This window comes from Bombina bombina, chromosome 7 (assembly GCF_027579735.1).
Source record: "Bombina bombina isolate aBomBom1 chromosome 7, aBomBom1.pri, whole genome shotgun sequence".
Taxonomy (NCBI): Eukaryota; Metazoa; Chordata; class Amphibia; order Anura; family Bombinatoridae; genus Bombina; species Bombina bombina.
In genome coordinates this window covers 620,549,434-620,576,436 of record NC_069505.1, presented here as the reverse complement: position 1 = coordinate 620,576,436, position 27,003 = coordinate 620,549,434, and the positions used below count along the sequence as shown (strand labels likewise).

The following is a 27,003-nucleotide window of genomic DNA, read 5'->3' as shown; positions in this document are numbered from 1 at the left end:
TCAGAGGTCTTCAGTTTTTGGCTTCTTTTTGAAGAAAGAGACGTTTATTGTTTTTCAGACAGACAATGTCACAACTGTGGCGTATGTCAATCATCAGGGTGGGACTATCAGTCCTTAGGCTGTGACAGAAGTATCTCGGATATTTGCTTGGGCTAAATCCAGCTCCTATCTAATTTCTGTGTTTTTTTCCCCAGGTATAGACAATTGGGAAGCGGATTATCTCTGTCAATCAAGCTTTACATCCGGGAGAATGGTCTCTTTATCCAGATATGTTTTTTTCAAATTGTTCAGATGTGAGGGCTTCCAGAAATAGATCTGATGGCATCTCATCTAAACAAGGAACTTCCCAGGGGCCTATTCAGGTCCGGGGATCCTCAGGCGGAAGCAGTGTATGCATTGACACTTCCTTGGAGTTATCAATCTGCCTATATTTTTTCGCCTCTGGTTCTTCTTTTTAGAGTGATTTTCAAAATCATCAGAGAGCAATCTTTTTTGTTGCTGGTGGCTCCAGCATGGCCGCACAGGTTTTTGTATATGGTTCTTGTTCGGATGTCCAGTTGCCAATCTTGGTCACTTCCATTAAGGTCAGACCTTATATCTTAACATTCGTTTTTTCCATCAGGAATTCAAATTATTAATTTGATGGTATGAAAATTTAACGCTTAGTACTTAGTCTTAGAAGTTTCTCTGACTCAGTGATTAATACTATGTTGCAGGCTCGTAAATCTGTGTCTAGTAAGATTTATTATCGAGTTTGGAAGATTTACATCTCATGATGCTCTTCTCATAAATTCTCTTGGCATTCTTTTAGAATTCCTAGGATTTTATAGTTTCTTCAGGATGGTTTGGATAAGGGTTTTTGTCTGCAAGTTTCTTGAAAGGACAAATCTCTGCTTTTTCTGTGCTGTTTTCACAGAAAAATGTGCTCATTTTTCTGTTTATTCATTGTTTTGTTCAGGCTTTGGTTCGTATCAAGCCTGTCATTAGGCCAATTTATCCTCCTTGGAGTCTTAATTTGGTTCTGAGGGCTTTACAGGCTCTTCCGTTTGAGCATATACTTTATTTGGACATTTAAATTACTTTCATGGAAAGTATTGTTCCTTTTAGACATCTCTTCAGCTAGAACAGTTTTTTAATTATCTCTTCAGCTAGAACAGTTTTTTAATTATCTGCTCTTTCTTGTGAGTCTCCTTTTTCTGATTTTTCATCAAGATAAGGTGGTTTTGCTGTCCTCATTTCAATTTTTACCTAAGTTGTGAATTATAACAACATTAGTAGAGGAATTATTGTCCCTTCCTTGTGTCCTAATCCTAAGAATTATTTGGTAAGATCCTTACATTCTTTGGATATGGTAAGAGTTTTGAAATATTATGTTGAAGCTACTCAGATTTCAGAAAGACTTCTAGTCTATTTGTTATCTTTTCTGGTTTTAGGAAAGGTCAGAAGGCTTCTGCCATTTCTTTGACATCTTGGTTAAAGCTTTTGATTCATCAGGCTTATTTGGAGTTGGGTCAGGCCCCGCCTCAGAGAATTACAGCTCATTCTACTAGATCAGTTTCCACTTTGTGGGCTTTTAAGAATGAAGCTTTTGTTGATCAGATTTGCAAAGCAACAACTTGGTCTTTGCATATTTTTACTAAATTCAACCATTTTGACGTTTTCTCTTCTTCAGAAGCAGTTTTTGGTAGAATAGTATTTCAGGCAGCTGTTTCAGTTTGATTCTTCTGCTTATAATTTCAGTTTTTTTCATTATAAGATTAAAACATTTTGATTTGGGTCATGGATTATTTTTTCAGCGGAATTGGCTGCCTTTATTTTATCCCTCCCTCTCTAGTGACTCTTGCGTGGAAGTTCCACATCTTGGGTATCTGCTATCCCATACGTCACTAGCTCATGGACTCTTGCTAATTACATGAAAGAAAACATAATTTATGTAAGAACTTACCTGATAAATTCATTTCTTTCATATTAGCAAGAGTCCATGAGGCCCACCCTTTTTGTGGTGGTTATGATTTTTTTGTATAAAGCACAATTATTCCAATTCCTTATTTTTGATGCTTTCGCTCCTTTCTTATCACCCCACTTCTTGGCTATTCATTAAACTGAATTGTGGGTGTGGTGAGGGGTGTATTTATAGGCATTTTAAGGTTTGGGAAACTTTGCCCCTCCTGGTAGGAATGTATATCCCATACGTCACTAGCTCATGGACTCTTGCTAATATGAAAGAAATTAATTTATCAGGTAAGTTCTTACATAAATTATGTTTTTTACCTCTGTGATTACCTTGTATCTAACCCTCTGCAGACTGCTCCTTATCTCAGTTATATTAATATACTTTTTGCCTCTGTGATTACCCTGTATCTAATCCTCTGCAGACTGCTCCTTATCTCAGTTATATTAATATACTTTTTGCCTCTGTGATTACCCTGTATCTAATCCTCTGCAGACTGCTCCTTATCTCAGTTATATTAATATACTTTTTGCCTCTGTGATTACCCTGTATCTAATCCTCTGCAGACTGCTCCTTATCTCAGTTATATTAATATACTTTTTACCTCTGTCATTACCTTGTATCTAAGCCTCTGCAGACTGCCCCTTATCTCAGTTATATTAATATACTTTTTACCTCAATGATTACCCTGTATCTAATCCTCTGCAGACTGCTTCTTATCTCAGTTATATTAATATACTTTTTACCTCTGTGATTGCCTTGTATCTAAGCCTCTGCAGACTGCTCCTTATCTCAGTTATATTAATATAATTTTTACCTTTGTGATTACCCTGTATCTAAGCCTCTGCAGACTGCTCCTTATCTCAGTTATATTAATATACTTTTTACCTCTGTGATTACCCTGTATCTAATCCTCTGCAGACTGCTCCTTATCTCAGTTATATTAATATACTTTTTACCTCTGTCATTACCTTGTATCTAAGCCTCTGCAGACTGCCCCTTATCTCAGTTATATTAATATACCTTTTACCTCTGTGATTACCTTGTATCTAAGCCTCTGCAGACTGCCCCTTATCTCAGTTATATTAATATACTTTTTACCTCGGTGATTACCCTGTATCTAATCCTCTGCAGACTGCTCCTTATCTCAGTTATATTAATATACTTTTTACCTCTGTCATTACCTTGTATCTAAGCCTCTGCAGACTGCCCCTTATCTCAGTTATATTAATATACTTTTTACCTCTGTGATTACCTTGTATCTAAGCCTCTGCAGACTGCCCCTTATCTCAGTTATATTAATATACTTTTACCTCTGTAATTACCTTGTATCTAACCCTCTGCAGACTGCTCCTTATCTCAGTTATATTTATATACTTTTTACCTCTGTGATTACCCTGTATCTAAGCCTCTGCAGACTGCTCCTTATCTCAGTTATATTAATATACTTTTACCTCTGTGATTACCTTGTATATAAGCCTCTGCAGACTGCTCCTTATCTCAGTTATATTAATATACTTTTTACCTCTGTGATTACCCTGTATCTAAGCCTCTGAAGACTGCTCCTTATCTCAGTTATATTAATATACTTTTTACCTCTGTGATTACCCTGTATCTAAGCCTCTGCAGACTGCTCCTTATCTCAGTTATATTAATATACTTTTTACCTCTGTCATTACCTTGTATCTAAGCCTCTGCAGACTGCCCCTTATCTCAGTTATATTTATATACTTTATACCTCTGTGATTACCTTGTATCTAACCATCTGCAGACTGCTCCTTATCTCAGTTATATTAATATATGTTTTACCTCTGTGATTACCCTGTATCTAAGCCTCTGCATACTGCTCCTTATCTCAGTTATATTAATATACTTTTTACCTCTGTGATTACCCTGTATCTAAGCCTCAGACTGCTCCTTATCTCAGTTATATTAATATATGTTTTACCTCTGTGATTACCCTGTATCTAAGCCTCTGCGTACTGCTCCTTATCTCAGTTATATTAATATACTTTTGACCTCTGTGATTACCCTGTATCTAAGCCTCTGCATACTGCTCCTTATCTCAGTTATATTAATATACTTTTTACCTCTGTGATTACCCTGTATCTAAGCCTCTGCAGACTGCTCCTTTTCTCAGTTATATTAATATACTTTTTACCTCTGTGATTACCCTGTATCTAACCCTCTGCAGACTGCTCCTTATCTCAGTTATATTTATATACTTTATACCTCTGTGATTACCTTGTATCTAACCATCTGCAGACTGCTCCTTATCTCAGTTATATTAATATATGTTTTACCTCTGCGATTACCCTGTATCTAAGCCTCTGCATACTGCTCCTTATCTCAGTTATATTAATATACTTTTTACCTCTGTGATTACCTTGTATCTAACCCTCTGCAGACTGCTCCTTATCTCAGTTATATTTATATACTTTTTACCTTTGTGATTACCCTGTATCTAAGCCTCTGCAGACTGCTCCTTATCTCAGTTATATTAATATACTTTTTACCTCTGTGATTACCCTGTATCTAATCCTCTGCAGACTGCTCCTTATCTCAGTTATATTAATATACTTTTTACCTCTGTCATTACCTTGTATCTAAGCCTCTGCAGACTGCCCCTTATCTCAGTTATATTAATATACTTTTTACCTCTGTGATTACCTTGTATCTAAGCCTCTGCAGACTGCCCCTTATCTCAGTTATATTAATATACCTTTTACCTCTGTGATTACCTTGTATCTAAGCCTCTGCAGACTGCCCCTTATCTCAGTTATATTAATATACTTTTTACCTCGGTGATTACCCTGTATCTAATCCTCTGCAGACTGCTCCTTATCTCAGTTATATTAATATACTTTTACCTCTGTGATTACCTTGTATATAAGCCTCTGCAGACTGCTCCTTATCTCAGTTATATTAATATACTTTTTACCTCTGTGATTACCCTGTATCTAAGCCTCTGCAGACTGCTCCTTATCTCAGTTATATTAATATACTTTTTACCTCTGTCATTACCTTGTATCTAAGCCTCTGCAGACTGCCCCTTATCTCAGTTATATTAATATACTTTTTACCTGTGTGATTACCTTGTATCTAAGCCTCTGCAGACTGCCCCTTATCTCAGTTATATTAATATACTTTTACCTCTGTAATTACCTTGTATCTAACCCTCTGCAGACTGCTCCTTATCTCAGTTATATTTATATACTTTTTACCTCTGTGATTACCCTGTATCTAAGCCTCTGCAGACTGCTCCTTATCTCAGTTATATTAATATACTTTTTACCTCTGTCATTACCTTGTATCTAAGCCTCTGCAGACTGCCCCTTATCTCAGTTATATTAATATACTTTTTACCTCTGTGATTACCTTGTATCTAACCCTCTGCAGACTGCTCCTTATCTCAGTTATATTTATATACTTTATACCTCTGTGATTACCTTGTATCTAACCATCTGCAGACTGCTCCTTATCTCAGTTATATTAATATATGTTTTACCTCTGTGATTACCCTGTATCTAAGCCTCTGCATACTGCTCCTTATCTCAGTTATATTAATATACTTTTTACCTCTGTGATTACCCTGTATCTAAGCCTCTGCAGACTGCTCCTTATCTCAGTTATATTAATATACTTTTTACCTCTGTGATTACCCTGTATCTAACCCTCTGCAGACTGCCCCTTATCTCAGTTATAGTAATATACTTTTTTCCTCTGTGATTACCTTGTATCTAAGCCTCTGCAGACTGCCCCTTATCTCAGTTATATTAATATACTTTTTACCTCTGTGATTACCTTGTATCTAACCCTCTGCAGACTGCTCCTTATCTCAGTTATATTTATATACTTTATACCTCTGTGATTACCTTGTATCTAACCATCTGCAGACTGCTCCTTATCTCAGTTATATTAATATATGTTTTACCTCTGTGATTACCCTGTATCTAAGCCTCTGCATACTGCTCCTTATCTCAGTTATATTAATATACTTTTTACCTCTGTGATTACCCTGTATCTAAGCCTCTGCAGACTGCCCCTTATCTCAATTATATTAATATACTTTTACCTCTGTGATTACCCTGTATCTAACCCTCTGCAGACTGCCCCTTATCTCAGTTATAGTAATATACTTTTTTCCTCTGTGATTACCTTGTATCTAAGCCTCTGCAGACTGCCCCTTATCTCAGTTATATTAATATACTTTTTACCTCTGTGATTACCTTGTATCTAACCTTCTGCAGACTGCCCCTTATCTCAGTTATATTAATATACTTTTTACCTCTGTGATTACCCTGTATCTAACCCTCTGCAGACTGCCCCTTATCTCAGTTATAGTAATATACTTTTTTCCTCTGTGATTACCTTGTATCTAAGCCTCTGCAGACTGCCCCTTATCTCAGTTATATTAATATACTTTTTACCTCTGTGATTACCCTGTATCTAAGCCTCTGCAGACTGCCCCTTATCTCAGTTATATTAATATACTTTTTACCTCTGTGATTACCTTGTATCTAAGCCTCTGCAGACTGCCCCTTATCTCAATTATATTAATATACTTTTACCTCTGTGATTACCCTGTATCTAACCCTCTGCAGACTGCCCCTTATCTCAGTTATAGTAATATACTTTTTTCCTCTGTGATTACTTTGTATCTAAGCCTCTGCAGACTGCCCCTTATCTCAGTTATATTAATATACTTTTTACCTCTGTGATTACCTTGTATCTAACCTTCTGCAGACTGCCCCTTATCTCAGTTATATTAATATACTTTTTACCTCTGTGATTACCCTGTATCTAACCCTCTGCAGACTGCCCCTTATCTCAGTTATAGTAATATACTTTTTTCCTCTGTGATTACCTTGTATCTAAGCCTCTGCAGACTGCCCCTTATCTCAGTTATATTAATATACTTTTACCTCTGTGATTACCTTGTATCTAACCTTCTGCAGACTGCCCCTTATCTCAGTTATATTAATATACTTTTTACCTCTGTGATTACCCTGTATCTAAGCCTCTGCAGACTGCCCCTTATCTCAGTTATATTAATATACTTTTACCTCTGTGATTACCCTGTATCTAACCCTTTGCAGACTGCTCCTTATCTCAGTTATATTAATACACTTTTTACCTCTGTGATTATCTTGTATCTAAGCCTCTGCAGACTGCTCCTTATCTGTTATATTAATATACGTTTTACCTCTGTGATTACCTTGTATGTAACCCTCTGCAGACTGCCCCTTATCTCAGTTATATTAATATACTGTTTACCTCTGTGATTACCTTGTATATAACCTTCTGCAGACTGCCCCTTATCTCAGTTATATTAATATACTTTTTACCTCTGTGATTACCCTGTATCTAAGCCTCTGCAGACTGCCCCTTATCTCAGTTATATTAATATACTTTTACCTCTGTGATTACCCTGTATCTAACCCTTTGCAGACTGCTCCTTATCTCAGTTATATTAATACACTTTTTACCTCTGTGATTATCTTGTATCTAAGCCTCTTCTAACAGCCCCCTGATCACATGACTATCTATTGAGTTGCATTTAAGCCAATTAGTGCAGTGTTGTGCTGACTCTTAAATAACTCAACGGGCGGCAGCACAATGTTATCTATATGGGACATTAAACACAAAATAACTACTAAATAGAATGATTCATTCAAAGAAAAGATTAGTCCATGACTAACATGTAGATGTATTTTTTAAAGTTTCATTAGTTGTTTAAAAAGTGACAAAATAAGTGTAAAGTTTTAGTGTCTATAAAACACTGGGAGCTGCCATGTTGTAACTTGTGTTACCTTCTCTGCTGTGGCCAATGAGGGTCAGTTATAAATAGGTCACTAGAGTGTGCAGCCAATGGCTGTGTGGTATATAACAGTGTTCTGCACTTACATTTCTAACAGGAACTGAAAAGCTCACAATTTCAGAATGGAATTACAGGAAAAGGGGACAAAATAAATAAAGCATATTGCAGAGTTGTTTTATATATACGATTTATCACTTTATATTGTCGTTAGTAGAAGAGATAGATAAGGGGGACATCTTAAAGGGACATAAAGCCCAAATGTATCATATTGGGTGAGCTAATGACAAGAGGCATATATGTGCAGCCACCAATCAGCAAGCACTACCCAGGGTGCTGAACAAAAAATGGGACAACTCCTAAGCCTACATTCCTGCTTTGTCAAATAAAGATAGCAAGAGAACGAAGAACAATGTAAATTAGGAGTAAATTAGAAAGTTGCTTAAAGGGATAGAAAACTCTAATTTGGCATCATATTTAATGTTTAATTTCATTCTATATTGCAATAAACATCTATTTCATAAAATGAACACTTTTACTATAATTAAGTTTATAAGATTGTAATCTATCCCAAGAGCTGAGCGTGATTTCTCCAATAAGTGCGATCGTACGCACATATCAACAGTTCCAAAGATGGCCGCCAGTGCATGCCCACTTCTGCTCGTACACCAGCTACATCACAGTAACGCTCAAGTAGTTCCAGGCTGGGCGTTACTGTGTACAAGCAAGAGGGGTGGTTATTTGCACTGCTAGGCACTCCCTTCTGCTTACATAGCTGCGCTGTTGCTGTCGGAACGGCACTATTAGACAAAGCATTGTTTCTGGACTCACTTTATTGTGATGATCGTTCTTACTAATTACTGGAATGTTAAAACAATTTCTTTTGTATTAAACAAGCAATAAAATAATAGGAATATAAATTTATATATGTATATATACAAGCATGCATGAACCTGTGTCTATATACAGGTATATATATATATGTATGTATACAAAACACGGAAGGGGACTGCACTTTCAGACTGGACTGGGTACACATCCTATGACCCTGCAACATGCTCAGCCCTGGGTGCTCAATAGCACTCTCAGGAAGCTGCACAGTCCCCAGAGTCACAGGCAGTAAACCCCAGACAAGCCTGGGTGCAAGAACCATAGGGAAAATTACAAAACAAATTAATACAACACACAGAGAAAGTCCAGCACTCGCTTACAAGCTCTCAGATTAAAAGCAAAACTGGAAGAGTTAGTTACCGCATCTGGCCAAATGGGACAAGCCCAGGTACCACGTCAAGGTCTCTTCCAAAACCTGGGTCCCTAATACAGCCATACAAATGCAAGCTCTCAATCAAACAAACTGGCAACAAGTCAGGGTTCACAGACTTATGTAATCTCCCTAGACATATACAGAACACTGAAAGGGACTGCACTCTCAGACTGGACTTGGTACACATGCCATGACCTTGCAACATGCTCAGCCCTGGGTGCTATAGCACTCTCAGGAAGCTGTGCTGTCACCAGAGTCACAGGCAGTTAACCCCAGACAAGCCTGGGTGCAAGGCCCATAGGGAAAATATATATGCGCCGCAGAATATGTTTGATAGCAGGCGGGCTGTTGCCAAAGACGCTTGGGTAGGTGGTGTATCAGGAAATCTGTGCTATACAAAAAGGAAGAGCAGCTGTGTTGACAGAGCACATCATCAAGGCGCGGGCCAGTGCTAACACTAATAGCGGGCACGAGAGGCAGCTAATGGGCTAAGTGGCTTTTCTATATTGGCAACATAAAGTGTAAACAACTTGGGATCTCCGCACACGTTTAAGAAGATAATGTAAGCACAGCATCACGCACTGCAGTGACTTTCCCTGTGTGCTAGCATTCTTTCATGTTTTGTAGGGGAGGCAGATGCAGCAATTACAGGCATTAATTGCGCATTGCTTAGTAGCCGTACATATTATTATTAACGATAATTACAAATTCACGATGCAGGACTTGTCACTGACTATGATAACTTCACACGGCACTATTGATTGTTAGTATTCATTAAAGAAACCACATACGCCCCACATTAGACGTTCTTGTCAATCAGTTGACAATTTCACCGCCCATATTTGAAACGTTTGTTAGGGTAAATGCAAATTTTATTTTTAAACCCACATTGCTGCTCTATCTGAATCATGAAAGACATTTTTTTTTTACTTTTGTGTCCCTTTAACTCTTTCCTTATTATTTTGGTCATTAAATTCTTAACACGTGCTTTAAATTGGTTTTCTAAAAGATAAAGGTCTTAAAAAAAATCTTATACAGAAGATAATGCGAAAACATTTTTCTAATCGTCTAGAATAGGGTTTGTGTGGTACTTGATTGATAAGTATCTTTTGGGTTAAGGAAATAGTACATTTTTAGAAAACGTGAAATATTTTTATCACACAGCATTAATGCTCATTGATTAGATTAAAATATATTCAATACTTGTTTTTTTATATATATAGAATAAATGTATAGAAAACTATAAATACAAACTCTGTTTCAATGTTTAGATCTATTTGATGGAAATCCAGAAAATGTATCGGTAAGTGAGGATGGCCCTTATGAGAGAGGTGAAATGAAAAAGCTTGATGTCAAACCAGGACCCCATACTGGTGAGGGTAAGATAGTAACACAAATGTCATAATCAGTCTACAAGGTTTTTGAGTAGTTTAATATTTATAGATCTCTGTGACTAAGTTTATATTCATTTGGAGGCTCGGCGAGAACACCATTATATCTTCCTGTATCTATATATCATTTTGAATGTATGCTATTTATTCATTTATATGGATTTATTTTAATGGATAGGCTGGTGTTAACTGAGCCACTAAAAGCAAATGCAGCTGCCCGTGAGTGCTGTTGGGAGTATTGCTAGTTGTATCGGATGTATACCCACTCCAGTTTGAAAGTGCAGTCTATTTCCATGATTTTTATGTGTCTACAAAAATGTACAAAGGCTTTTCTCACTCTTGTTTGTATCTAAGTTTGCTTGGTTGAAAGCCAGTATGTGTGGCTGCTTAGGGATCCAGTGACAAAGAAACCTTGACGTGTTTCTGGGCCTATCACCATTTGGCCAAATGCTGTAACTAACTCTTCTAGTTTGTTTTTAGTCTAGTTGTGTGCATACAAGTGAGTGTTGTGTTGTATATGTTTGTCATTTTTCATCAGCACAAGCAATCCAAACCTTTGCTATTTGGAATAACGACACACTGTCCTCACTGCTCTTAAACAACATACAGCGAGGAGAGTCCAATCAAGCATTTTCCTTACCTTTAACTACATGCTGGGAATTGTAGTTCTTAGGCCCATGCTGGAAGAGATGCTCTGTGCCACCCATGGCATTCTGTTATGGCAAGGCTAAAACAAAACTTTGTCAACTCCTTTTGTGTGTTGAATTTGATATATCTATTTTGTTGGTGAAATAAAGAGCAAAACCCGTGGTTGGGAGTATTGTGATTGCCAAAGTCATTGCTGTCCATGTATCGTATGGGTGATTTTTCCTGCTATCTGGTCGTATCTGATCCAAACTTTATTTTCCATTGTGGAAATGTTGTTAGTATTTAGATTGTGATCACTCAGAACTTTAACCCCTTCACGCCCTTAGGACGTTCCAAGCCATCCTAACAGTTTTAGGCTGTAACGCCCTTAGGTCGTCATGGAAAGTCCTACCTTTTTTGGTGACCTGCAGCCTCCTCCTTTTGTTTAATGCGATATCAGACTGGGGGGGTGGCGCGTGCCTAGCATCGTAGGCAGTCCCTAGTATGATCCAATCCCGGCCTTGCAGGATTTAATTTTTCAAGCAAGTGTTTACATCAGAACTTTTTTTCCGATGTTAACCACTTGCCATTGGCTTAAAGAAGTTAAAAACACTGGTTGGGAGCCAAAAAACATAATTTATGTAAGAACTTACCTGATAAATTAATTTCTTTCATATTAGCAAGAGTCCATGAGCTAGTGACGTATGGGATATACATTCCTACCAGGAGGCGCAAAGTTTCCCAAACCTTAAAATGCCTATAAATACACCCCTCGCCACACCCACAATTCAGTTTAACGAATAGCCAAGTAGTGGGGTGATAAGAAAGGAGCGAAAGCATCAAAAATAAGGAATTGGAATAATTGTGCTTTATACAAAAAAATCATAACCACCACAAAAAGGGTGGGTCTCATGGACTCTATGAAAGAAATGAATTTATCAGGTAAGTTCTTACATAAATTATGTTTTCTTTCATGTAATTAGCAAGAGTCCATGAGCTAGTGACGTATGGGATAGCAGATACCCAAGATGTGGAACTTCCACGCAAGAGTCACTAGAGAGGGAGGGAAAAAATAAAGACAGCCAATTCCGCTGAAAAATTAATCCACTACCCAAATCAAAAGTTTCAATTTTTATAAAGAAAAAACTGAAGTTATAAGCAGAAGAATCAAACTGAAACAGCTGCCTGAAGTACTATTCTACCAAAAACTGCTTCTGAAGACGAGAAAAAATGGTAGAATTTAGTAAAAGTATGCAAAGAAGACCAAGTCATTGCTTTGCAAATCTGATCAACAGAAGCTTCATTCTTAAAAATCCAGGAAGAAGAAACTGACCTAGTAGAATGAGCCGTAATCCTCAGAGGCGGAGATTAACCCGACTCCAAATAAGCATGATGAATCAAAAGCTTTAACCAAGATGCCAAAGAAAAGGCAGAAGCCTTCTGACCTTTCCTAAAACCAGAAAAGATAACAAATAGACTAGAAGTCTGTCTGAAATCTGAGTAGCTTCAACATAATATTTCAAAACTCTTACCACATCCAAAGAAAATAAGAATCTTACCAAATAATTCTTAAGATTAGGACACAAGGAAGGGACAATAATTCCTCTACTAATGTTGTTAGAAATCACAACTTAGGTAAAAATTGAAAAGAGGGACAGCAAAACCACCTTATCCTAATGAAAAAATCAGAAAAAGGAGATTCACAAGAAAGAACAGATAATTCAAAAAACTGTTCTAGCTGAAGAGATGTCTAAAAAGAACAATACTTTCCATGAAAGTAATTAATGTCCAAAGAAAGCATATGCTCAAACAGAAGAGCCTGTAAAGCCTTCAGAACCAAAATAAGACTCCAAGGAGGAGAAATTGGCTTAATGACAGGCTTGATAAGAACCAAAGCCTGAACAAACAATGAATATCAGAAAGATTTAGCAATTCTTACTGTGAAACAGCACAGAAAAGCAGAGATTTGTCTTTTCAAGGAACATGCAGACAAAACCTTAAGAAGAAACTATAAAATCCTAGGAATTCTAAAAGAATGCCAAGAGAATTCATAAGAAGAGCATCATGAGATGTAAATCTTCCAAACTCGATAATAAATCCTACTAGACACAGATTTACGAGCCTGCAACATAGTATAGAACACTGAGTCAGAGAAACTTCTATGACTAAGTACCAAGCGTTAAATTTTCATACCATCAAATTAATAATTTGAATTTCTGATGAAAAAAACGAATGTTAACATATAAGGTCTGGCCTTAATGGAAGTAACCAAGATTGGCAACTGGACATCCGAACCAGAACCATATACCAAAACCTGTGTGGCCATGCTGAAGCCACCAGCCACACCAATGATTGGTCTCTGATGATTTAGAAAATCACTCTAAAAAGAAGAACCAAAGATGAAAAAATATAGCAGATTGAAATTCCAAGAAAGTGATAATGCATACACTATTTCCGCCTGAGGATCCCAGGACCTGAATAGGCCCCTGGGAAGTTCCTTGTCTAGATGAGATGCCATCAGATCTATTTCTGGAAACCCTCACATCTGAAAAATTGAAAAACATATCTGGGTAAAGAGACCATTCTCCCAGATGTAAAGCTTGATTAACAGAGATAATCCGCTTTCCAATTGTCTATACCTGGGAAAAAGACCACAGAAATTAGATAGGAGCTGGATTTAGTCCAAGCAAATATCCGAGATACTTCTGTCACAGCCTAAAAGACTGATAATCCTACCCTGATGATTGACATACGCCACAGTTGTGACATTGTCTGTCTGAAAAAACGTCTCTTCTTCAAAAAGAAACCAAACTGAAGAACTCTGAGAATGCACGGAGTTCCAAAATATCAAATGGTAATCTCGCCTCCTGAGATTTCCAAACCCCTTGTGCTGAAAGAGATCCGCAGACAGCCTCCCAACCTAAAAGACTTGCATCTGTAGAGATCATGGTCCAGGTTGAAAGAACCGAAGAGACCTGTAGAACTGAATGATGGTGAACTTAACCACCGAATCAAAGATAGTTAAACATTAGGATTCAAAGATATAAAAAGTGATATCCTAGAATCCCTGCACCAATATTCAGCATAAAAAACTGGAAAGGTTTCCTATGAAATGAGCAAAGGGAATCGAATCCAATGCTGCAGCCATGAAACCTAAAACTTCCATGCATACATAAAAACTGAAGGAAATAATAGAGACTGAAGGTTCCGACAAACGGAACCCAATAAACTTGTCACTTGTTTGTTAGAGACAAAAACATTGACACAATCTATCTGGAAACCTAAAAAAGGTGACCCTTGTGTGAGAAATCAAGGAGCTTTTGATAAAAAAATCCTCTAACCATGGAAGAAACAACAAAGTTGAATCGTATGAGATTCCGCAGAACAAAAAGACTGAGCCAGTACCACGATACCGTCCAAATAAGGAACACTGAGAACCTTTAAAAGATTCTTAGAGCTGTCGCTAGACCAGAAGGAAATGCAACAAATTGGTAATGCTTGTCAAAAAAAGAGAATCTCAGAAAATAAAAATAATCTGAATGAAAACAGAAAATGAAGATATGCATTTATTGTATCTATTGTAAACAAAATATGCCATCACTGACCAAAAAAGGCAGACAAGACCATATAAACACCATTCTAAAAGATGGTACATTTATATGACAATTCAAAAAGATTTTCTATCTTTGGAACAATGAATAGTCATTGAATAAAACCCCAAAAACCCAGTTCCTAGAAAAGAAACTGGAATAAATAACCCCAGAAGACTCCAGGTCTGAGCAGCGCCTGAGCCCCAAGGATGACCAGCCGCGCTTCACCCAGTACCCAAAACATATAGGTCTGAAAACACACTTCAGGAAAGTGTTAGTCTTACTGAAATAGCTGGAATACGATAGAGAAAAAAGACTTCTCACAGATGGTTTTACTCTGAATCCTATTCTGTACCCAAAGTCTAAGAAGTTTGGACTGAATAGAACCAAACAATTTCAAAAAAGTCTTAACCTGCCCCATTACCAGCCAAGCTGGAAAAAGAACCGCACCTACATGCAAATTTGGGGAGCTGACTTTTAAAAGGCTTAATTGAAGGAAGAAAAAAACTTCCAATTATAAACATGTTACTTGGGGAATAATTCAGGATTCCGTTTCCTAGTAAGAACAGAAAACTAATATAAGCTTAAAGTTTTAGTTTTTAGAACTCAATCTTGAAGCCCATAGTAACAGTTAAAGAATTGAATCCAATTATGAACCAAATAATTGATTGTCTTGGAAAAAAGAAATTATGGATTTAGAAATCAAATTAGCAATCCAAGATTGAAATCACAAAGTTCTTCTAAGCTCAAATAGCTAAAGACATAGATTAAACCTCATTTGCGAAAATATTAAATAAAATGACAACACAAATGAAATTATTAGCATAATAAATAAGTTAAAGGACCAGTCAACACACTGAACTTGCACAATCAATAAATGCAAGATAGCAAGACAATGCAATAGCACTTAGTCTGAACTTCAAATGAGTAGAAGATTTTGTCCTTTTAACAATGCTAAACAAATCATAATCCGATACTTGATCTTAAAGTATCCAACCAGAAGATGAAGCAATTGCAACATCAGCCAAATAAATTACAGGTCTAAGAAAAGTACCTGAAAACAATTTTCCTTAAATAAGATACAACCATCTGAAGGAAAAAAATAAATACTATTTGCTAAAAGAATAATAGTATATTTAGCAGAAGTAGAGATAGCCCATTAATTTGGGGAATCTTTCCTCAAAACTGAAAAACTAACTGCCGGCAAAAAATACAATTTAAAAACCTTAAAGAAGGACTAAAAGAAAATTCTTAGCCTATTCCATTCCCTAGTATCAGGAACTGGAAAAAACCCTCTGAAGAAATCACAGAAGATAAACAAGCAGAATTTAAATGTTAGCTAGTCTTTAAAATCAAAAGAACTAGATATTTCAATATCATAAAAATCAACACCTTTTGAACAAGGAACAAATGTACTCTATTAAAGAATAAAAAAGTAGATTTGTTAGTGTCAATATCTGATGAAGAAAAAATCTGAATGAGAAAAAAAGCACCATCAGAGAAGGATAATTCATTATGTTGTTGGTCATTTGAAACTTCATCAACTAAAAGAAATTTGAAAAAGACCTAGAAATTTTATTAGAAGGCGGGATGTCAGACAAAGCCTTTAAAATAGAATCAGAAAAATATTCTTATAAAATTTTCTAAGTATATCTTGTACATAAAATGTAAAAAGAATAGCAATATATAAAGCATAAATACTAATGGATTCTGCATGTAAAAGTTTATACATGATAACGTATTACAAACCATAGCTAAAGATAAACATTCATAACATTTAAAAATAAATGAACTTAGCTTTGGTAGGACTTATCTCAGTCAACAGGAATCCCTCAGTATGTTCTGATCCAGGAACAGTGTATGGAAATCTTGCAATATGTAATAGAAAAAACAACATATAAAGCAAAATTATCAAATTCCTTAAATGACAGTTTCAGGAATGGGAAAAAATGCAAAACAAACAAGCCTCTAGCAACCAGAAGCAACAAAAAAGTGAGACTTAAATGTGAGAAAAAAGTGGAACAAGAATGACGCCCACATTTTTGGCGCCAAGTATGACGCCCACATTATTGGCGCCAAGTACAACGCCCATATTTCTCCAACATAGGTGTGTCCGGTCCACGGCGTCATCCTTACTTGTGGGATATTCTCTTCCCCAACAGGAAATGGCAAGAGCCCAGCAAAGCTGGTCACATGATCCCTCCTAGGCTCCGCCTACCCCAGTCATTCTCTTTGCCGTTGTACAGGCAACATCTCCACGGAGATGGCTTAGAGTTTTTTAGTGTTTAACTGTAGTTTTTATTATTCAATCAAGAGTTTGTTATTTTAAAATAGTGCTGGTATGTACTATTTACTCTGAAACAGAAAAGAGATGAAGATTTCTGTTTGTAAGAGGAAAATGATTTTAGCAACCGTAACTAAAATCGATGGCTGTTCCACACAGGACTGTTGAGAGGAATTAACTTCAGTTGGGGGAAACAGTGAGCAGACTTTTGCTGCTTGAGGTATGACACATTCTAACAAGACGATGTAATGCTGGAAGCTGTCATTTTCCCTATGGGATCCGGTAAGCCATTTTTATTACAGACAGTAAATAAGGGCTTCACAAGGGCTTGTTAAGACTGTAGACATTTTCTGGGCTAAATCGATTCATATAATAAACATATTAGCCTTGAGGAATCATTTAATCTGGGTATTTTGTTAAATAATATCGGCAGGCACTGTTTTGGACACCCTTATTCTCTAGGGGCTTTCCCTAATCATAGGCAGAGCCTCATTTTCGCGCCGGTATGCGCACTTGTTTTTGAGAAGCATGACATGCAGTCGCATGTGTGAGGAGCTCTGATACATAGAAAAGACTTTCTGAAGGCGTCATTTGGTATCGTATTCCCCTTTGGGCTTGGTTGGGTCTCAGCAAAGCAGATACCAGGGACTGTAGAGGGGTTAAGATAAAAACGGCTCCGGTTCCGTTATTTTAAGGGTAAAGCTTCCCAAATTTGGTGTGCAATACTTTTAAGGCTTTAAGACACTGTGGTGAAATTTTGGTGAATTTTGAACAATTCTTCATACTTTTTCGCAATTGCAGTAATAAAGTGTGTTCAGTTTAAAATTTAAAGTGACAGTAACGGTTTTATTTTAAAACGTTTTTTGTACTTTGTTATCAAGTTTATGCCTGTTTAACATGTCTGAACTACCAGATAGACTGTGTTCTGAATGTGGGGAAGCCAAGGTTTCCTTATCATTTAAATAGATGTGATTTATGTGACACAGAAAATGATGCCCAAGATGATTCCTCAAGTGAGGGGAGTAAGCATGGTACTGCATCATTCCCTCCTTCGTCTACACCAGTCTTGCCCACTCAGGAGGCCCCTAGTACATCTAGCGCGCCAATACTCCTTACTATGCAACAATTAACGGCTGTAATGGATAATTCTATCAAAAACATTTTAGCCAAAATGCCCACTTATCAGCGTAAGCGCGACTGCTCTGTTTTTAGATACTGAAGAGCATGAGGACGCTGATGATAATGGTTCTGAAATGCCCCTACACCAGTCTGAGGGGGCCAGGGAGGTTTTGTCTGAGGGAGAAATTTCAGATTCAGGGAAAATTTCTCAACAAGCTGAACCCGATGTGATTACATTTAAATTTAAGTTGGAACATCTCCGCGCTCTGCTTAAGGAGGTATTATCCACTCTGGATGATTGTGAGAATTTGATCATCCCAGAGAAACTATGTAAAATGGACAAGTTCCTAGAGGTCCCGGGGCTCCCAGAAGCTTTTCCTATACCCAAGCGGGGTGGCGGACATTGTAAATAAAAGAATGGGAAATGGCCCGGTATACCTTTCGTCCCTCCCCCCCATATTTAAAAAAATTGTTTCCTATGGTCGACCCCAGAAAGGACTTATGGCAGACAGTCCCCAAGGTCGGGAGCGGGGGAGCGTTAGCGGTTTTACTTTAAACAAACGCACCACTATACCCATAGAAGATAGTTGTGCTTTCAAAGATCCTATGGATAAAAAATTAGAAGGTTTGCTTAAAAAGATGTTTGTTCAGCAAGGTTACCTTCTACAACCAATTTCATGCATTGTCCTGTCACTACAGCCGCGTGTTTCTGGTTCGATGAGCTAGTAAAGGCGATCGATAGTGATTCTCCTCCTTATGAGGAGATTATGGACAGAATCCGTGCTCTCAAATTGGCTAATTCTTTCACCCTAGACGCCACTTTGCAATTGGCTAGGTTAGCGGCGAAAAATTCTGGGTTTGCTATTGTGGCGCGCAGAGCGCTTTGGTTGAAATCTTGGTCAGCGGATGCGTCTCCAAGAACAAATTGCTTAACATTCCTTTCAAAGGGAAAACGCTGTTTGGCCCTGACTTGAAAGAGATTATCTCTGATATCACTGGGGGTAAGGGCCACGCCCTTCCTCAGGATAGGTCTTTCAAGGCCAAAAATAAACCTAATTTTCGTCCCTTTCGTAGAAACGGACCAGCCCCAAGTGCTACGTCCTCTAAGCAAGAGGGTAATACTTCTCAAGCCAAGCCAGCCTGGAGACCCAATGCAAGGCTGGGAACAAGGGAAAGCAGGCCAAGAAACCTGCCACTGCTACCAAGACAGCATGAAATGTTGGCCCCCGATCCGGGACCGGATCTGGTGGGGGGCAGACTCTCTCTCTTCGCTCAGGCTTGGGCAAGAGATGCTCTGGATCCTTGGGCACTAGAAATAGTCTCCCAAGGTTATCTTCTGGAATTCAAGGGGCTTCCCCCAAGGGGGAGGTTCCACAGGTCTCAATTGTCTTCAGACCACATAAAGAGACAGGCATTCTTACATTGTGTAGAGGACCTGTTAAAAATGGGAGTGATTCATCCTGTTCCATTAGGAGAACAAGGGATGGGGTTCTACTCCAATCTGTTCGTAGTTCCCAAAAAAGAGGGAACGTTCAGACCAATCTTAGATCTCAAGATCCTAAACAAGTTTCTCAAGGTTCCATCGTTCAAAATGGAAACCATTCGAACAATTCTTCCTTCCATCCAGGAAGGTCAATTCATGACCACGGTGGATTTAAAGGATGCGTATCTACATATTCCTATTCACAAGGAACATCATCGGTTCCTAAGGTTCGCATTCCTGGACAAGCATTACCAGTTCGTGCACTTCCTTTCGGATTAGCCACTGCTCCCAAGGATTTTCACACAAGGTACTAGGGTCCCTTCTAGCGGTACTAAGACCAAGGGGGCATTGCAAGTAGTTCCTTACTTGGACGACATTCTGATTCAAGCGTCGTCCCTTCCTCAACGCAAAGGCTCACACGGACATAGTCCTGGCCTTTCTCAGATCTCACGGATGGAACGTGAACCGTAGAAAAGAGTTCTCTATCTCCGTCGACAAGCGGTTCCCTTCATTGGGAACAATAATAGACTCCCTAGAAATGAGGATTTTTCTGACAGAGGCCAGAAAAAACAAAACTTCTAAACTCTTGTCAAACACTTCATTCCGGTTCCTCTTCCTTCCATAGCGCAGTGCATGGAAGTAATAGGTTTGATGGTAGCGGCAATGGACATAGTTCCTTTTGCGCGCATTCATCTAAGACCATTACAACTGTGCATGCTCAGTCAGTGGACTGGGGACTATACAGACTTGTCTCCGACGATACAAGTAAATCAGAGGACCAGAGACTCACTCCGATGGTGGCTGTCCCTGGACAACCTTTCACAAGGGATGACCTTCCGCAGACCAGAGTGGGGTCATTGTCGACGACCGACGCCAGTCTGATGGGCTGGGGCGCGGTCTGGGGACCCCTGAAAGCTCAGTGTCTTTGGTCTCGGAAGAATCTCTTCTACCGATAAATATTCTGGAACTGAGAGCGATATTTCAATGCTCTCAAGGCTTGGCCTCAGCTAGCAAAGGCCAAGTTCATACGGTTTCAATCATGACAACATGACGACTGTTGCATACATCAACCATCAGGGGGGAACAAGGAGTTCCCTGGCGATGGAAGAAGTGACCAAAATCATTCAATGGGCGGAGACTCACTCCTGCCACCTGTCTGCAATCCAACATCCCAGGAGTGGAAAATTGGGAAGCGGATTTTTTCTGAGTCGTCAGACATTACAATCCGGGGGAGTGGGAACTCCATCCGGAAATCTTTGCCCAAATTACTCAACTGTGGGGCATTCCAGACATGGATCTGATGGCCTCTCGTCAGAACTTCAAGGTTCCTTAACTACGGGTCCAGATCCAGGGATCCCAAGGCGACTCTAGTAGATGCACTAGTAGCACATTGGACTTCAAACTAGCTTATGTATCCCGCCGTTTCCTCTCATCCCCAGGCTGGTAGCCAGGATCAATCAGGAGAGGGCGTCGGTGATCTTGATAGCTCCTGCGTGGCCACGCAGGACTGGGTATGCAGATCTGGTGAATATGTCATCGGCTCCACCATGGAAGCTACCTTTGAGACGAGACCTTCTTGTTCAAGGTCCGTTCGAACATCCGAATCTGGTCTCACTCCAGCTGACTGCTTGGAGGATTGAACGCTTGATCTTATCAAAACGAGGGTTCTCAGATTCAGTTATTGATACTCTTGTTCAGGCCAGAAAGCCTGTAACTAGAAAAATTTACCACAAAATATGGAAAAAATATATCTGTTGGTGTGAATCTAAAGGATTCCTTTCTTCAAGAAGGATTGGAGAAAGGATTAACTGCAAGTTCCTTGAAGGGACAGATTTCTGCCTTGTCTGTGTTACTCCACAAAAAAGCTGGCAGCTGTGCCAGATGTTCAAGCCTTTGTTCAGGCTCTGGTTAGAATCAAGCCTGTTTACAAACCTTTGACTCCTCCTTGGAGTCTCAACTTAGTTCTTTCAGTCTTCAGGGGTTCCGTTTGAACCCTTACATTCCGTTGATATTAAGTTATTATCTTGGAAAGTTTTGTTTTTGTTTGCAAATTTCTTCTGCTAGAAGAGTTTCAGAATTATCTGCTCTGCAGTGTTCTCCTCCTTATCTGGTGTTCCATGCAGATAAGGTGGTTTTACGTACTAAACCTGGTTTTTCTTCCGAAAGTTTGTCTCTAACAAAAACATTAACCAGGAGATAGTCGTGCCTTCTTTGTGTCCGAAACCAGTTTCAAAGAAGGAACGTTTGTTGCACATTTGGATGTTTGTTCACGCTCTAAAATTCCTATTTAGATGCTACAAAGGATTTTAGACAAACATCTTCCTTGTTTGTTGTTTATTCTGGTAAAAGGATGAGGTCAAAAAGCAACTTCTGCCTCTCACTCTTTTTGGATTAAAAGCATCATCAGATTGGCTTATGAGACTGCCGGGACCGGCAGCCTCCTGAAAGAATCACAGCTCATTCCACTAGGGCTGTGGCTTCCACATGGGCCTTCAAGAACGAGGCTTCTGTTGATCAGATATGTAGGGCAGCGACTTGGTCTTCACTGCACACTTTTACCAAATTTTACAAGTTTGATACTTTTGCTTCTCTGAGGCTATTTTTGGGAGGGAAAGGTTTTGGCAAGACGTGGTGCCTTCCATTTAGGTGGACCTGATTTGCTCCCTCCCTTCATCCGTGTCCTAAAGCTTTGGTATTGGTTCCCACAAGTAAGGATGAACGCCGTGGACCGGACACACCTTGTTGGAGAAAACAGAATTTATGTTTACCTGATAAATTACTTTCTCCAACGGTGTGTCCGGTCCACGGCCCGCCTGGTTTTTTAATCAGGTCTGATAATTTATTTTCTTTAACTACAGTCACCACGGTATCATATGGTTTCTCCTATGCAAATATTCCTCCTTTACGTCGGTCGAATGGACTGGGGTAGGCGGAGCCTAGGAGGGATCATGTGACCTGCGTTGCTGGGCTCATTGCCATTTCCTGTTGGGGAAGAGAAATCCCACAAGTAAGGATGACGCCGTGGACCGGACACACCGTTGGAGAAAGTAATTTATCAGGTAAACATAAATTTCGTTTTTTTGGCGCCAAGTATGACGCCCACCATCCTCTGACGCCGAAACCGACGGCCCACATTTTTTGGCGCAAAAAAACGTCTGTGACACAACATGCGTCAAAAAATGACGTAACAAACGAACAAACTTCCCGGCGACAACTACGGCGCCGGAAAATGACAAAATTTTGCGCCAAGAATGACGCAATAAATTGAAGCATTTTTCTGCCCCCGCGAGCTAACAGCCCTGCAGGGAAAAAAAGTCAATTGAACATTTTCAAGGTAAGAAAAAAATATTTATTCATAGGCATTATCCCCAAATAATGAAACTGACAGTCTGAATGAAGGAATACTGATTATCCTGAATCAATGGCAAATATAAGTTTAAAACACATATATTTAGAACTTTACATATAAAGTGCCCCAACCATAGCTTAGAGTGTCACAAAAAATAAGACTTACTTACCCCAGGACACTCATCTACATATAGTAGATAGCCAAACCAGTACTGAAACGAGAATCAGTAGATGGTAATGGTATATAAGAGTATATCGTCAATCTGAAAAGGGAGGTAAGAGATGAATCTCTTACGACCGATAAACAGAGAACCCTATGAAATGATCCCGTAGAAGGAGACCATTGAATTCAAATAGGGCAATACTCTCTTCACATCCCTCTGACATTCACTGCACTCTGAGAGGAAACCGGGCGCTCCAGCCTGCTGCGAAGCGCATATCAATGTAGAATCTAGCACAAACTTACTTCACCACCTCCATGGGAGGCAAAGTTTGTAAAACTGAATTGTGGGTGTGGTGAGGGGTGTATTTATAGGTATTTTAAGGTTTGGGAAACTTTGCCCCTCCTGGTAGGAATGTATATCCCATACGTCACTAGCTCATGGACTCTTGCTAATTACATGAAAGAAAAACACACATTAGGATTGAAATTGACCCCAGTGTCATATATAAACTAGAAGACCTATCTTCTTACGTAGTCTTGTGTATGTTTAAAATATTATTGTATTTCTTATAATATTTGCACTTGCCACCTCTATTGCAAGTCTATTCCACGAATCAACCCCCCTTCCTGTAGATAAGTGCTTACATAAATTACGCCTAAAAACATAATTTATGTAAGAACTTACCTGATAAATTCATTTCTTTCATATTGGCAAGAGTCCATGAGCTAGTGACATATGGGATATACAATCCTACCAGGAGGGGCAAAGTTTCCCAAACCTCAAAATGCCTATAAATACACCCCTCACCACACCCACAATTCAGTTTAACGAATAGCCAAGCAGTGGGGTGATAAAGAAAGGAGTAGAAAGCATCAACAAAGGAAATTTGGAAATAATTGTGCTTTATACAAAAAATCATAACCACCATAAAAAGGGTGGGCCTCATGGACTCTTGCCAATATGAAAGAAATTAATTTATCAGGTAAGTTCCTACATAAATTATGTTTTCTTTCATGTCATTGGCAAGAGTCCATGAGCTAGTGACATATGGGATATCAATACCCAAGATGTGGAGTCTTCCACTCAAGAGTCACTAGAGAGGGAGGGAATAAAATAAAAACAGCCATATTACGCTGAAAAAATAATCCACAACCCAAAAAATAAGTTATTTTCACTTTGAAAAGAAAAAAACTTAAATCAAAAGCAGAAGAATCAAACTGAAACAGCTGCCTGAAGAACTTTTCTACCAAAAACTGCTTCCGAAGAAGCAAATACATCAAAATGGTAGAATTTAGTAAATGTATGCAAAGAGGACCAAGTGGCTGCTTTGCAAATCTGATCGACTGAAGCTTCATTCTTAAAAGCCCATGAAGTAGAGACTGATCTAGTAGAATGAGCTGTAATTCTCTGAGGCGGGGTTTGACCCGACTCCAAATAAGCTTGATGAATCAAAAGTTTCAACCAAGAAGCCAAGGAAACAGCAGAAGCTTTCTGACCTTTCCTAGGACTAGAAAATAAAACAAATAGACTAGAAGTCTTCCTGAAATTTTTAGTAGCTTCCACATAATATTTCAAAGCTCTTACCACATCCAAAGAATGTAAGGATCTCTCCAAAGAATTCTTAGGATTAGGACATAAAGAAGGGACAACAATTTCTCTACTAATGTTGTTAGAATTCACAACCTTAGGTAAAAATTGAAAAGAAGTCCGCAAAACTGCCTTATCCTGATGAAAAATCAGAAAAGGAGACTCACAAGAAAGAGCAGATAGCTCAGAAACTCTTCTAGCAGAAGAGATAGCCAAAAGGAACAACACTTTCCAAGAGAGTAGTTTAATGTCCAAAGAATGCATAGGTTCAAATGGAGGAGCCTGTAAAGCCCTCAGAACCAAATTAAGACTCCAAGGAGGAGAAATTGACTTAATGACAGGCTTAATACGAACTAAAGCCTGTACAAAACAGTGTATATCAGGAAGTATAGCAATTTTTCTGTGAAATAAAACAGAAAGAGCGGAGATTTGTCCTTTCAAGGAACTTGCAGACAAACCCTTATCCAGACCATCCTGAAGAAACTGCAAAATTCTAAGAATTCTAAAAGAATGCCAGGAGAATTTATGAGAAGAACACCATGAAATGTAAGCCTTCCAAACTCTATAATAAATCTTCCTAGAGACAGATTTACGAGCTTGTAACATAGTATTAATCACTGAATCAGAGAAACCTCTATGACTTAGAACTAAGCGTTCAATTTCCATACCTTCAAATTTAATGATTTGAGATCCTGATGGAAAAACGGACCTTGAGATAGTAGGTCCGGCCGTAATGGAAGTGGCCAAGGCGGGCAACTGGACATCCGAACCAGATCCGCATACCAAAACCTGTGTGGCCATGCTGGAGCCACCAGCAACACAAAAGACTGTTCCATGATGATTTTGGAAATCACTCTTGGAAGAAGAACTAGAGGCGGGAAGATGTAAGCAGGTTGATAACACCAAGGAAGTGTCAGCGCATCCACTGCTTCCGCCTGAACATCCCTGGACCTGGACAGGTATCTGGGAAGTTTCTTGTTTAGATGAGAGGCCATGAGATCTATCTCTGGAAGCCCCACATCTGAACAATCTGAGAAAACACATCTGGATGGAGAGACCACTCCCCTGGATGTAAAGTCTGGCGGCTGAGATAATCCGCCTCCCAATTGTCTACACCTGGGATATGTACCGCAGAGATTAGACAGGAGCTGGATTCCGCCCAAGCAAGTATCCGAGATACTTCTTTCATAACTTGGGGACTGTGAGTCCCACCCTGATGATTGACATAAGCCACAGTTGTGACATTGTCTGTCTGAAAACAAATGAACGGTTCTCTCTTTAGTAGAGGCCAGAACTGAAGAGCCCTGAGAATTGCACAGAGTTCTAAAATATTTATTGGTAATCTCGCCTCTTGAGATTTCCAAACCCCTTGTGCTGTCAGAGACCCCCAAACAGCTCCCCAACCTGAAAGACTCGCATCTGTTGTGATCACAGTCCAGGTTGGGCGAACAAAAGAAGCCCCTTGATCCAAACGATGGTGATCTATCCACCATGTCAGAGAGTGTCGTACATTGGGATTCAAGGATATTAATTGTGATATCTTTGTATAATCCCTGCACCATACAAAGCTGTAGAGGTCTCATGTGAAAACGAGCAAAGGGGATTGCGTCCGATGCTGCAGTCATGAGACCTAAAACTTCCATGCACATAGCCACTGAAGGGAATGACTGAGACTGAAGGCGCCGGCAGGCTGCAACCAATTTTAAACGTCTCTTGTCTGTTAGAGACAGAGTCATGGACACTGAATCTATCTGGAAACCTAAAAAGGTGACCCTTGTCTGAGGAATCAAGAAACTTTTTGGTAAATTGATCCTCCAACCATGTTTCCGAAGAAACAACACTAGTTGATTCGTGTGAGATTCTGCAGTATGTAAAGACTGAGCTAGTACCAAGATATCGTCCAAATAAGGAAACACCGCAATACCCTGTTCTCTGATTACAGATAGTAGGGCACCCAGAACCTTTGAAAAGATTCTTGGAGCTGTTGCTAGGCCAAATGGAAGAGCAACAAATTGGTAATGCTTGTCTAGAAAAGAGAATCTGAGAAACTGATAGTGTTCTGGATGAATCGGAATATGAAGGTATGCATCCTGCAAGTCTATTGTGGACATATAATGTCCTTGCTGAACAAAAGGCAGAATAGTCCTTATAGTCACCATCTTGAAAGTTGGTACTCTTACATAACGATTCAAAATTTTCAGATCCAGAACTGGTCTGAACAAATTTTCTTTCTTTGGTACAATGAATAGGTTTGAATAAAACCCCAAACCTTGTTCCTGAAGAGGAACTGGCATGATTACCCCTGAAGACTCCAGATCTGAAACACACTTCAGAAAAGCCTGAGCTTTTACTGGATTTACAGGAATGTGTGAGAGAA

At 39.0% G+C, this 27,003-nt stretch overlaps 1 protein-coding gene across 1 annotated transcript in view; it reads left to right on the top strand.

The window, feature by feature from the left end:
* Nucleotides 1-27,003, top strand: part of LOC128636744 (uncharacterized) — an 89,035-nt gene that overhangs the window by 57,765 nt on the left and 4,267 nt on the right. Inside the window, exon 7 of the mRNA XM_053689725.1 lies at nucleotides 10,305-10,412. Coding sequence (XP_053545700.1) covers nucleotides 10,305-10,412 — 108 coding nt within the window. The remainder of the gene's footprint in view (nucleotides 1-10,304; nucleotides 10,413-27,003) is intronic.